This window comes from Balaenoptera ricei, chromosome 18 (genome assembly GCF_028023285.1).
Source record: "Balaenoptera ricei isolate mBalRic1 chromosome 18, mBalRic1.hap2, whole genome shotgun sequence".
NCBI lineage: Eukaryota > Metazoa > Chordata > Mammalia > Artiodactyla > Balaenopteridae > Balaenoptera > Balaenoptera ricei.
Window position 1 is genome coordinate 73,474,041 of NC_082656.1, and position 14,692 is coordinate 73,488,732.

The 14,692-nt window shown below is 36.6% G+C and overlaps 1 protein-coding gene across 1 annotated transcript in view; it reads left to right on the forward strand.

The window, feature by feature from the left end:
• The window catches only part of PCCA (propionyl-CoA carboxylase subunit alpha), a 374,750-nt gene that overhangs the window by 145,330 nt on the left and 214,728 nt on the right, over positions 1–14,692 (forward strand). Inside the window, exon 12 of the mRNA XM_059903326.1 lies at positions 4,352–4,502. Within this exon, the coding sequence (XP_059759309.1) occupies positions 4,352–4,502 (151 nt within the window). The remainder of the gene's footprint in view (positions 1–4,351; positions 4,503–14,692) is intronic.

A 14,692-nucleotide genomic window follows, 5' to 3' on the forward strand; every position in this document is an offset into this window, starting at 1 on the left:
GCTTCATCCATACAGCAGTGGACACTTAGGTTGTTTCCATGTCTTGGCTATTGTAAATAATGCTGCAGTGAACATGGGGGTGCATGTTTCTTTTCAAGTTTGTGTTTTTGTTTTCTTCGGATAAATACCCAGAAGTGGAATTGCTGGATCGTATGGTAGTTCTGTTTTTAACTTTTAAAGTAACTTCCATACTGTTTTCCAGAATGGCTGCACCAACTTACATTCCTACCAGCAGTGCACAAGGGTTCCCTTGTCTTCACATCCCTGCCAACACTTGTTATTTCTTGTCTTTCTGATAATAGCCATCCTAGCAGGTGTGAGGTGATATCTCATTGTGGTTTTGATGTACATTTCCCTGATGATCAGTGATGTTGAGCACCTTTTCATGTACCTGTTGGCGATCTGTGTGTTTTCTTTGGAAAAGTGTCTTTTTAGATCTTTTGCCCATTTTAGAATCAGATTTTTTTCCTGTTACTGGGTTGTATGAATTCTTTATGTATATTGAGTACTAACCCCTTATCAGACATATGATTTGCAAATATTTTCTTCTATTCAGTAGGTTACCTTTTCATTTTGTTGATAGTTTCCTTGGCTGTGTAGAAGGTTTTTAGTTTGAAGTGGTCTTAATGTATATTTCTATAATTAAGAATTTGCCACTTGATCTTTCTCAGTACTTCAGTGCATGAAAGTGAGAGAATACTTGAACAAGAAGTTGGGGTTTTATTAGAGGAAAAAGTGGGGTGATAACCCACTCTGACTCCCATAGTCTTCTAGGTAGCCTCGACCCTGTTGGTGTGTCTGAGCACGTGGAATTTCTGGGATACCTACTTTCTGGGCTCTCCGGTTGGCAAAAGTTTCATAAAGTTGATCCTGAATTTCCCGAGTTTATCCTACCATGAAGAGGCTTTTGGGGCATGGTTCTTAGAGATTCCTTGATTCATCAGAACTACTTTGGGCACTTCTCCAAGCCACCTGTCATGTGTTTGGTGTAGCAATTTCATGGAGCTTTGTTTCTACTTTGACGCTAGGTTGGTATTTATATATATTCTGGTTTCCTCTTAGTTCTTAAAAATCCCCAGTTGAGTGTTCATTGGTATTTTTAGTAACCAGACATTAAGGAATATAACCAATTGTAGCTTAATCAGCCTAGCCAGTGTGCCTTGAAAAAATGTGCGTGTGTGATTTCTGAAAAGATTAGGTCTGAATATGAGTGGATTTTTTAAATCACGGAGTATTGGTAAAAATCAAATCCTATATCTCCCTCAAATTATAGATTTAAATATCCAACAGTCTGCGCAACACCTACATTTTGATATCTAATGGGCATCTCAACCTTCATTTGTCCATCTTCATACCCTGATTTCCTCCCCCAAAACATGAACCTGTCAGAATCTTTCTCACCTTCACCATGTTGTGAAGAACAGCCCTTTGTGGCCTACATGGGGTGTAGCCCTTTATCTCTTGGCCCAGAACCAGGATGTAAGACGAATGGAAGAAGAGAACCAAAAGGAACGTTCTGTGTCTTTAGGAAGAGTCTTTGAACCTGCCGGTGTTGTTGACTTGGCAGTGATCCGAAGTTAGGTACTTTTCTAGGGAGTCTGGGATATGTCTGTTTTCCCGAAGTAACCGTGTGCCCAGCTAGTTGAATGGAAAAAGGGGACGGGATGATGGTAGAACAGTAATAGTCTCTGACATACCACTTTTGCAGTCTTATGTTTTCTTATCTTCTTGCCTTAACATTTCCAATATAATTAACTTTCTCTTTTTATTCGAAATCCACTCAAGTCTTACCTGGGATAGAAATCTTTCACAGACTGGGAACCTTGAATCATGATTTTTATTTGTTTCCTTTCTTTCTCTAGAAATGTAAGTTTTTCATATGAACATCTCATCTATTAATTTAGAGAAAAATCCAAGGAAAACTTAAAGCAGTAGGAAAAAAAACTAGAACCGATGGTTAATAGTGACTTGATATGTATTTGTGTGTTGTGAAATATTAAAATAAATGGAATATGCAGTTTTCAATTCCTGGAGTAAGAATCTCCCTCTGTGCTTTGAGTGCAGTGGTGAGCTTGCTTGCAGCTCTGAGTATCACTAGCAGAGTTTATGACAAGGGAAAGAATAAGACCAGACAGGACAAAAATAGTTTTACTCACCTGTGCTTGAGATTATCCAAATGTTACGATGTTAATCTTTAGTTGCATTTCCTTTTTTTTCTTTTTGGTTGCATTAATTTTGTCAGCCATTATTGTTGAAATGTCATCTATGCCTGTATTTGTTAGGTTAATGCAGAACTGTTATTTATAATAGGTAGATAAGATTCGTAACATCCGAATCCAATGATGAATCCTAATGTCATCGACAGGGAGACAGTATGAAGTCCACTTCCCACCTGTGAAGTATCCTTGCCTCGCCCTCAGCCAGTCAAACCTGAATCTATTCAAGGCTCTAGATCTAATCAGCAGTTTACAAGAAATAGAAATGGAATATGGATGTTAAAAGACCTTGTGGACATTGCATGTAGAGGAATGAGACAGGAAAATGACCAGATCCTTGGCTTAAAAAAAGAAGAGGGCATTACAAGTTAAAAGAATCATAAAGATGTAAAAACCAGTCAAATGCAGTGGCTAGATCTTATTTGGATCCTGATTCAAAGATATTAGCTCTAAAAAGATATTTATGAGATAATCCAGGAAATTTGAATACTAACTGGATATTAAAGCTATTAAGGAGCTCTTGTTAATTTTAAAAGTGTGATTATGTTATAAAAGAGTACTTATAGAAACAGATATGGAAGTCTTTTTTATGGAAGAAGCGATACCTAATTTGGGATTTGTTTTAAAAAAAAAAAAAAAATGGAGAAGTTCCCTGATGGCCTAGTGGTTAGGATTCTGGGCTTTCACTGCTGTGGCCTGGGTTCAGTCCCCGGTCGGGGAACTGAGATCCCATAAGCTGCGTGGCACAGCCAAAAAAAAAAAAAAGGGGGGGGGGTGGGGCTGGTAGAAAAGTGGACATGCAGCATAGACAAAACAAGAACAGCTATGTAGTAATAATTGTTACATATGGGAAGCAGGTATGTGCAAGTTCATTATACTCTTCCATAATAAAAAGTTCATGAAATGTCATCTAAATCTTACACATTTGAGAATAATTTTAATCCACAAATAGAAAAGTAGTCAGTGTTTTATTTCTCAGAGCCTTTTTTGCATAGAAGCAAAATATGTGAAAATGCAGAAATGATTTGATAATATTCTTTTCAGGGTTCATTGAAACCCTTTACTTGCCTGCTGGAAGGTGCTTTTTTATTGTGAAATAAAAGTTTTGAGGATTTATTAGATGTACAGTGGATTCTTGTTATTTGTGGTAGTTATGTTTTTTTTTAATTAATTAATTTATTTTTGGCTGTGTTGGGTCTTCATTGCTGCATGCGGGCTTTCTCTAGTTGTGGCGAGCAGGGGCCACTCTTTGTTGCAGTGCACGGGCTTCTCATTGTGGTGGCTTCTCTTGTTGTGGAGCACAGGCTCTAGGCATGAGGACTTCAGTAGTTGTGGCACGTGGGCTCAGTAGTTGCGGCTCGCGGGCTGTAGAGCGCAGGCTCAGTAGTTGGGGCACATGGGTTTAGTTGCTCTGCGGCACGTGGGATCTTCCTGGACCAGAGCTTGAAATTGTGTCCCCTGCACTGGCAGGCGGATTCTTAACCACTGCACCACCAGGGAAGTCCTGTGGTAGTTATGTTTTATAAAGTCACTGTGAATACTGAATTAATAAATACTGAAGCATTGCTCCCAGGGGAGATACAGAATTAAGTTTCTGTGAGCCTCTGGTCAGAGCATTTTCATCAACCGATCAATACATAACCTTGTTTTGTATGTGTTTCTGTTGAAAGACACCTTATTTTAATATATACTATTGATTCATTAACATTGAACTCACCGTCTTGGCCAGCAGTGCTATAATGCTTGCCTGAAGGAAGCTCACCTAATACACGTTTTCTCCATAGGGCACGACTTCCAATCTTACTTGGAGAAATGAATACATATGTTAAATTTTACTCGTAGAAAACAACTACTTGTGCTAAAGTAACTGTATATTTTATAGATTGATTGAAGTTGCAGTGTAGTGTGGAAAGTTCAAATGTTTTATAAAAATATTAAGTTGATTTATTTAAATGTTATGCTTAATAACACAATAAGCATACATTATAAGCATATGTAAAGCATATAATATGAAATCTTAAGTTGATACAGATGATCATATCTGAGTAAACGTTAAGAAAATTTTTATGTAATGCACACAAAAGGTTACTTAATTTTTGTTCAAAATGAAGGAAATTACTCTTTCTTATTTGCAGCCTTTTTCTGGATTCTGAGACTCGAAGAGCAATGGGAGAACAAGCTGTAGCCCTTGCCAAAGCAGTAAATTATTCTTCTGCTGGAACCGTAGAATTCCTTGTGGACTCAAAAAAGAATTTTTATTTCTTGGAAATGAATACGAGACTCCAGGTAACAGAAACTCTGGTTTTCATTCCTCTTCACGCCTCTATACTTTTCCCTTCTTCACCACCCCTTTTTGTGTTATAAAAGCTAAAAATCAACTCCTTAAAGTGTTAAATATTTAGTTTTTATGCTTGTGCTAAGAAATCTGTTGTAAATGACAGGTAAGTATCAGGTTAATGGTCAGTGTCTAGCCCTTCTGCTTTGTTACTGTTAATACTTCATATTGGAAATTCCTTTTTTTTTTTTTTTTCTTGAACTTTCTTGATGAAGTGCATTAGTTAGGGTTCATGTGCTGATAAGAGAAACTACTCTAGATATGATAAATAGAAAGGGATTAAGGGCTTACCAATCATTGGAAGGGATGGAGGAAGGAAGGGTATCTAGAGTGAACTTGCAGTAATGACTCTCAGAACTGTACCACCCAACCTGGCTTCTAGAGGAACTGACACCTCTGCCACAGTTATGAGGTTGAGAAATCAAGCGGCTGCCCCGGAACTTGACTTTAGGGACATGCTTCCTCAGTTTCAGTCAAGGTCTCTGGAAGCCACTGGTGCTGTAACTCACTAGTGGCTTTATTTCCTTCCTTCTTCCCCCTTTTCTTTGATTTAAATTGTAAACTAACACACACATACAGAACATTACATAGAATACAAATGTGTAGTTGAAAAAATTATTAAAAGCAAGAGTTCACGTAAGCCTCAGTAGGATCGGGAAGTACCAAAATGCCCAGCGCTTCTTACCCCCGCCCCTCAACTTCTTCCCCTTCTCAGTGATTCCGCCTCCATCTTCTTATTTACTATTCTGACTGAATTCTAAACATCTCCTTATATTTCTGGATAGTTCTTTCTTTTATTTATGCACACCTAGGAAATAGAATTAATTTTGCCTGTTTCTTATTTAAACTTTAAATCAGTGGGATCATATTGTATGATTTTTATATTTGGTTTCTTTTCTCAACATTGTGCTTATGAGATTATACCATGAGACTGATTTTCATTTACTGTGGCAGAATTTATGTATCTAGATGCATTTTGAGACCAATGGTAATACATATTTATAGTTTGTATAGGTATTAACCTCAGTAGTTTTTGCTCAAAACTTACGATACTCTTGCTTGAAATAACTTATTTAGCTTGTACTCTATTCTTGTGAACATCTTTAGAAATGGCAGAATTTTGCTTTTTAAAGATTAATTTGATTTTGATTAAAAATATGTCTTTATAATGAAAATGTCTAATTAGATAATTAGCTGGGAAATCATGTTTTTGATTAAAATGGAGACTATTATGTCATGATGAGACTAATAGCTTGTAATACGATTCTGAACGCAATTTGAAGTGACTACAGTATATTTTTATTTTATTCAAGGCACAATACTAGATGGTTTAGTTGGGGTACTTAACAGAATTTGCAAAATTAATAACCAGTGTTTGTTTAGGGCACTTTGTTACTACGTTCTAATTTTTTTTCAATCTATTTATTTTTTATTTGTTTCTGGCTCATTTATCTCAGCCTGTAAGTTTTTTTAAGTTTGACCCATGGTTGTTTTTGGTATAAGACTTCTGAAAGTTGATATTTATTATCAAATAATTCTGTGTAGGGAGTCTAAATCATTTAGGTACCTACGTTTATAGTTTGTTTCATGGATGGCTTGCCAGGAAATATTATGTTCAGTACCCTCAAAAAAGATTATAAATGAATTTCAGGAAAAAAATGAAATTCATAAAGAATTTTATCATATTAGATCTCATAGTACCTAATTTTATGCTGTTGAATAGCACTTTTATAATTTGTCTCCCATTTAATGTGTAACAGTATCTCTTTTCTCTCTTGCATTTGCTTCCAGTGGCAGTAATCTTGTCAGTTACCAGACAAATAAATTTTGTTTTTTTTAAGAAGCATCTGTGTGATGGAGGGATATTTGGTGGTGGAGGGTGAAACTGAATGGGAGCATGAAAAAAGGATCTTGGATTTCATAGTATTCAGAAAGACATTCTTAGATATTTCAATGACGTCTTTCTGATGTTGTTTAAACAATTCAAATGTCCTTTTAATAGTAGATTTTCTGTTTCAAATTTCTTTGCTAACCTTAAATTATAATACTTAAGGCACATTCACCAAATTGTTTATCTTCTAAGATATATGTTATCTCTATTTAGTGTTTCAGTTTGAGCCTGGGGAGCTATAATTTTCTTTGTTTTTTTTTTTTTTCCTTGAGCTTTCCTGATTGAACTGTCACTTTTTCAAGCTTTAGTACTTGTACATTTTTTCCTGGTAACAGAAATGTCAGTAGCATCTTCACTTTGCTAGATTTTCTTAAGAGCGATATTTGAAATAAATACTGTTTCTCCTTAAAGAGAAACACTGAGAAAGTCACCAGGTTTGGTGCATAAATACTGGTTTTGTTCTCAGTCTGGTCAGAATTTATGTATTAGGATTATCTATGCTATCCCCATATATGTTTGTTTTTAAAGTCATTGTTTGCTTTTGCTGAAAGATAAAATTCAAATGCTTTTGCATTACAAGTCCCTTTTCTCTGTGGCCTTAATCTCTCCTTTCTTTTCCCTGAATTCAGTTTGACCTCTGTGTGCCTTTTATCATGTTACCCCTTTGCTTGGAATGGTCTCTGTTCATTTCTTCTAGTAGGAGTGCGCATATGTATCCCCCCATGCTCACCTGTTTCCTTCTGTCTTCATTTGAAAGATGGATAGATAGATGGATACTTTACCAAAAAATACAATTTTATTAAAATGTTACTTTAATGAAATAAATGATATGTAATTTTGCTTGAATAACTTTAGTTTCCTACTTTATTGAGTTGAAATACTAAGAATTGGTAATACTTGGTTAAAAGAAAATCTAAATTGTTCAGAAGGGTATACATTGGAAAAACAACTTCCCATACCACATTTTTGTTACCACAACCATGTATTTTTCCTGTAGAGGCAACCTTTTGTTTTACTTAAAAATATATCTTTTGTAGTATTCCATACCTAATTTAAAGCATTATCTGCTTCATTTTTGTGATTTTTAATATTCAGTCGTATGGATGTACAGTCATATAATTCCATTAGTTTCCTAGTGATAATTTTTGCAGTATTCTGCTCTAGCAAATAGTGCAATTATTGAAAGACCCTATACGTCATCATTTTGCACATGTGAAAGTAGAATTGCCTGGAAAGTGATATGTCCTTTTATAATTTAGTGAAGTATTATCAAGTTGCCTTTTATAGAAGAACTTGCCTGGCCAAAAGGCAAGTTTTGCCTTTGGATCTTTGTATGGTAGTGGAAAATGTGTCACATTTTCATTTTTCTTATTATGAGTGAGGATGAATTTTTCTTCATAGATTCCTTTACATTTCCTGTGCCCTTTGGGTTTTCTTATTGACTTATAGATGTTTTTATTTTTTCAGGAAGTTAGCCATTTGTGATATCATCAGGAAGCACTGCTCGATGAATATTTTCCCATTTTTAAAGAGTGAGGGCTTTCCAACCAAAGACCTCTGGCACCTGATTAATTGATAACAGCTTTAAAGATAGAGTGCTAGAGTGAAAGTCTTATCTTTCCCCAGAGCCATTTGTTGACATTCCAGATTGGTAAATAGAGGCCTTCCCCCTCTCTCCCCAGAAGGATTTGTTTACTTCTCAGAGCAAGTTTGCTCTCTCTCCAGAGATGAAGAAGGGCAGACATGCCAGGAACTCTTTTTTTAAAAAAATTTATTTATTTATTTATTTATATTTGGCTGTGTTGGGTCTTCGTTGCTGTGCATGGGCTTTCTCTCGTTGTGGTGAGTGGGGGCTACTCTTTGTTGCGGTGCGTGGGCTTCTCATTGCGGTGGCTTCTCTTTGTTGCGGAACATGAGCTGTAGGCGCACGGGCTCAGTAGTTGTGGCTCACGGGCTTAGTTGCTCCGTGGCATGTGGGATCTTCCTGGACCAGGGCTCGAACCCGTCTCCCCTACATTGACAGGCAGATTCTTACTCACTGCGCCACCAGGGAAGTCCCCAGCAACTCTTATATAAGCTCTGAGATAAATATTTTTGGGGTTCCGCCCCTGTGATAGGTGCACAACCCCCTGCACGCACAGGGACGTTAGACCCATGGGGAATTGGGGTGTGAGAAATGGTGTGAAAGTGCTCTGTGAGTAAACAGTTGCTTCCTTCTCCAGTCCGGAAACTGTGTTTGTTTCATGGCAGGATTAACAAATGAAATGTAGATATACAATATACAGATATGGTTTGTGGCTACTTTTGTCTCACCTGTTGCCTGTCTTTTTGACTTCGTATATGTTTTTTCTTCCTAGGGAGAAAATTTTATTTTTAAATTTTGCAGTTGAATTTCTAAATCTCTTTATCATTTCTGATGTTGTGATATACTTAGACTTTTCCTATTCAATTATAATTGAAACATTTTTCTTCCATGGTTTCTTTTAGTACTAATTTCATCTTCCTTGGTGAAATTTTCACTTCATCTGGAATTTATTTTATTTTATTGTTTTCAAATGGCTACCCGTTTGTCACAGCCATTATTGAATAATCATTCTTTTCAACATTAATTAGAAGTCATTTTCATTATGTACTAAATTCTCATATGTATGCAGATGTTTACTATTTTCTTTTTTTAACCTTTCTGTTTATTCACATGCTGGTACCACACTATTTTAGATGTTATATCTTTTTATTATAATACAGCATCCAGTAGGAATAGTCTTTCTTATTACTCTTACTTTTCCATGTGAAGTTTTTGGGTTTTTTTTTTTTTTAACATCTTTGTTGGAGTATCATTGCTTTACAGTGGTGTGTTAGTTTCTGCTTTATATCAAAGTGAATCAGCTATACATATACATATATCCCCATATCTCCTCCCTCTTGCGTCTCCCTCCCACCCTTCCTATCCTACCCCTCTAGGTGATCACAAAGCACTGAGCTGATGTCCCTGTGTTATGCGGCTGCTTCCCACTAGCTATCTGTTTTACATTTGGTGGTATATATATATGTCCATGCCACTCTCTCACTTTGTCCCAGCTTACCCTTCCCCCTCCCCATATCGTCAACTCCATTCTCTAGTAGTTCTGCATCTTTATTCCCGTCTTGCCCCTAGGTTCTTCATGACCATTTTTTTTTCCCCTTAGGTTCCATATATATGTGTTAGCATATGGTATTTGTTTTTCTCTTTCTGACTTACTTCACTCTGTATGACAGACTCTAGGTCCATCCACCTCACTATACAAATAACTCAATTTCATTCCTTTTTATGGCTGAGTAATATTCCATTGTATATATGTGCCACATCTTCTTTATCCATTCATCTGTTGATGGACACTTAGGTTGCTTCCATGTCCTGGCTACTGTAAATAGAGCTGAAATGAACATTGTGGTACATGACTCTTTTTGAATTATGGTTTTCTCAGGGTATATGCCCAGTAGTGGGATTGCTGGGTTGTATGGTAGTTCCAGTTTTAGTTTTTTAAGGAACCTCCATACTGTTCTCTATAGTGGCTGTATCAATTTACATTCCCACCAGCAGTGCAAGAGGGTTCCCTTTTCTCCACACCCTCTCCAGCATTTATTGTTTGTAGATTTTTTGATGATGGCCATTCTGACCGGTGTGAGATGATATCTCATTGTAGTTTTGATTTGCATTTCTCTAATGATTAATGATGTTAAGCGTTCTTTCATGTGTTTGTTGGCAATCTGTGTATCTTCTTTGGAGAAATGTCTGTTGAGGTCTTCTGCCCATTTTTGGATTGGGTTGTTTGTTTTTTTGATATTGAGCTGCATGAGCTGCTTGTAAATTTTGGAGATTAATCCTTTGTCAGTTGCTTCATTTGCAAATATTTTCTCCCATTCTGAGGGTTGTCTTTTGGTCTTGTTTATGGTTTCCTTTGCTGTGCAAAAGCTTTTAAGTTTCATTAGGTCCCATTTGTTTATTTTTGTTTTTATTTCCATTTCTCTAGGAGGTGGGTCAAAAAGGATCTTGCTGTGCTTTATGTCATGGAGTGTTCTGCCTATGTTTTCCTCTAAGAGTTTTATAGTGTCTGGCCTTACATTTAGGTCTTTAATCCGTTTTGAGTTCATTTTTGTGTATGGTGTTAGGGAGTGTTCTAATTTCATTCCTTTACATGTAGCTGTCCAGTTTTCCCAGCATCACTTATGGAAGAGGCTGTCTTTTCTCCATTGTATAGCCTTGCCTCCTTTGTCATAGATTAGTTGACCATAGGTGTGTGGGTTTATCTCTGGGCTTTCTATCTTGTTCCATTGATCTATGTTTCTGTTTTTGTGCCAGTACCATACTGTCTTGATTACTGCAGCTTTGTAGTACAGTCTGAAGTCAGGGAGCCTGATTCCTCCAGCTCTGTTTTTCTTCCTCAAGATTGCTTTGGCTATTTGGGGTCGTTTGTGTTTCCATACAAATTGTGAGGTTTTTTGTTCTAGTTCTGTGAAAAATGCCAGTGGTAGTTTGATAGGGGTTGCATTGAATCTGTAGATTGCTTTGGGTAGTATAGTCATTTTCACACTGTTGATTCTTCCAATCCAAGAACATGGTATATGTCTCCATCTATTTGTATCATCTTTAATTTCTTTCATCGGTGTCTTATAATTTTCTGCATACAGGTCTTTTGTCTCCTTAAGTAGATTTATTCCTAGCTTTTTATTCTTTTTGTTGCAGTGGTAAATGGGAGTGTTTTCTTAATTTCACTTTCAGATTTTTCATCATTAGTGTATAGGAATGCAAGAGATTTCTGTGCATTAATTTTGTATCCTGCTACTTTACCAAATTCATTGATTAGGTCTAGTAGTTTTCTGGTAGCATCTTTAGGATTCTCTATGTATAGCATCATGTCATCTGCAAACAGTGACAGCTTTACCTCTTCTTTTCCGATTTGGATTCCTTTTATTTCTTTTTCTTTTCTGATTGCTGTGGCTAAAACTTCCAAAACGATGTTGAATAATAGTGGTGAGAGTGGGCAACCTTGTGTTGTTACTGATCTTACTGGAAATGGTTTCAGTTTTTCACCACTGAGGACGATGTTGGCTGTGGGTTTGTCATATATGGCCTTTATTATGTTGAGGAAAGTTCCCTCTATGTCTACTTTCTGGAGGGTTTTTATCATAAATGGGTGTTGAATTTTGTCGAAAGCTTTCTCTGCATCTATTGAGATGATCATATGGTTTTGTTTTTTTTTTTTAAGTGATTATTATTATTTTTTTAAAAAATTTTATTTATTTATTTATTTATGGCTGTGTTGGGTCTTCGTTTCTGTGTGAGGGCTTTCTCTAGTTGCGGCAAGTGGGGGCTACTCTTCATCGCGGTGTGCGGGCCTCTCGTTATCACGGCCTCTCTTGTTGCGGAGCACAGGCTCCAGACGCGCAGGCTCAGTAATTGTGGCTCACGGGCCTAGTTGCTCCGTGGCATGTGGGATCTTCCCAGACCAGGGCTCGAACCCGTGTCCCCTGCATTGGCAGGCAGACTCTCAACCACTGCGCCACCAGGGAAGTCCGATCATATGGTTTTTCTCCTTCAATTTGTTAATATGGTGTATCACATTGATTGATTTGCATATATTGAAGAATCCTTGCATTCCTGGGATAAACCACACTTGATCATGGTGTATGATCCTTTTAATGTGCTGTTGAATTCTGTTTGCCAGTATTTTGTTGAGGATTTTTGCATCTGTGTTCATCAGTGATACTGGCCTGTAGTTTTCTTTCTTTGTGACATCTTTGTCTGGTTTTGGTATCAGGGTGATGGTGGCCTCGTAGAATGAGTTTGGGAGTGTTCCTCCCTCTGCTATATTTTGGAAGAGTTTGAGAAGGATAGGTGTTAGATCTTCTCTAAATGTTTGATAGAATTTGCCTCTGAAGCCATCTGGTCCTGGGCTTTTGTTTGTTGGAAGATTTTTAATCACAGTTTCAATTTCAGTGCTTGTGATTGGTCTGTTCATATTTTCTATTTCTTCCTGGTTCAGTCTTGGAAGGTTGTGCATTTCTAAGAATTTGTCCATTTCTTCCAGGTTGTCCATTTTATTGGCATATAGTTGCTTGTAGTACTCTCTCATGATCCTTTGTATTTCTGCAGTGTCAGTTGTTATTTCTCCTTTTTCATTTCTAATTCTATTGATTTGAGTCTTCTCCCTTTTTTTCTTGATGAGTCTGGCTAACGGTGTATCAATTTTGTTTATCTTCTCAAAGAACCAGCTTTTAGTTTTATTGATCTTTTGCCTTCATTTCTTTTTCATTTATTTCTGATCTAATCTTTATGATTTCTTTCCTTCTGCTAACTTTGGGGTTTTTTTTTTTCTTTCTGTAATTGCTTTAGGTGTAAGGTTAGGTTGTTTATTTGAGATGTTTCTTGTTTCTTAAGGTAGGATTGTATTGCTATAAACTTCCCTCTTAGAACTGCTTTTGCTGCATCCCATAGGTTTTGGGTCGTCGTGTTTTCATTGTCATTTGTTTCTAGGTATTTTTTGATTTCCTCTTTGATTTCTTCAGTGATCTCTTGGTTATTTAGTAGTGTATTGTTTAGACTCCATGTGTTTGTATTTTTTACACATTTTTTCCTGTAATTGATATCTAGTCTCATAGTGTTGTGGTCTGAAAAGATACTTGATATGATTTCAATTTTCTTAAATTTACCAAGGCTTGATTTTTGACCCAAGATATGATCTATCCTGGAGAATGTTCCATGAGCACCTGAGAAGAAAGTGTATTCTGTTGTTTCTGGATGGAATGTCCTATAAATATCAATTAAGTCCATCTTGTTTAATGTATTATTTAAAGCTTGTGTTTCCTTATTTATTTTCATTTTGGATGATCTATCCCTTGGTGAACGTGGGGTGTTAAAGTCTCCTACTATGATTGTGTTACTGTCGATTTCCCCTTTTATGGCTGTTAGTATTTGCCTTATGTATTGATGTGCTCCTATGTTGGGTGCAGAAATATTTACAATTGTTATATCTTCTTCTTGGATTGATCCCTTGATCATTATGTAGTTTCCTTCTTTGTCTCTTGTAATAGTCTTTGTTTTAAAGTCTGTTTTGTCTGATATGAGAATTGCTACTCCCGCTTTCTTGTGATTTCCATTTGCATGGAATATCTTTTTCCATCCCCTCACTTTCAGTCTGTATGTGTCCCTAGGTCTGAAGTGGGGTCTCTTGTAGACAGCATATATACGGGTCTTGTTTTTGTATCCATTCAGCCAGCCTGTGTCTTTTGGTTGCAGCATTTAATCCATTTACATTTAGGGTAATTATCAATATGTATGTTCTTATTACCATTTTCTTAATTGTTTTGGGTTTGTTATTGTAGGTCTTTTCCTTCTCTTGTGTTTCCTGCCTAGAGAACTTCCTTTAGCATTTGTTGTAAAGCTGGTTTGGTGGTGCTGAACTCTCTCAGCTTTTGCTTGTCTGTAAAGGTTTTAATTTCTCTGTCAAATCTGAATGAGATCCTTGCTGGGTAGAGTAATCTTGGTTGTAGGTTTTTCCCCTTCATCACTTTAAATATGTCCTGCCACTCCCTTCTGGCTTGGAGAGTTTCTGCTGAAAAATCAGCTGTTAACCTTATGGGGATTCCGTTGTATGTTATTTGTTGCTTTTCCCTTGCTGCTTTTAATATTTTTTCTTTGTACTTAATTTTTGATAGTTTGATTAATATGTGTCTTGGCGTGTTTATCCTTGGATTTATCCTGTATGGGTCTCTCTGTGCTTCCTGGACTTGATTAACTATTTCCTTTCCCATGTTAGGGAAGTTTTCAACTATAATCTCTTCAAATATTTTCCCAGTCCCTTTCTTTTTCTGTTCTTCTTCTGGGACCCCTATAATTCGAATGTTGGTGCGTTTAATGTTGTCCCAGAGGTGTCTGAGACTGTCCTCAATTCTTTTCATTTTTTTTTCCTTTATTCTACTCTACAGTAGTTATTTCCACTATTTTATCTTCCAGGTCACTTATCCGTTCTTCTGCCTCAGTTATTCTGCTACTGATTCCTTCTAGAGAATTTTTAATTTCGTTTACTGTGTTGTTCATCATTGTTTATTTGCTCTTTAGTTCTTCTAGGTCCTTGTTAAACATTTCTTGTATTTTCTCCATTCTATTTCCAAGATTTTGGATCATCTTTACCATCATTACTCTGAATTCTTTTCAGGTAGACTGCCTATTTCCTCTTCATTTGTTTGGTCTGGTCGGTTTATACCTTGTTC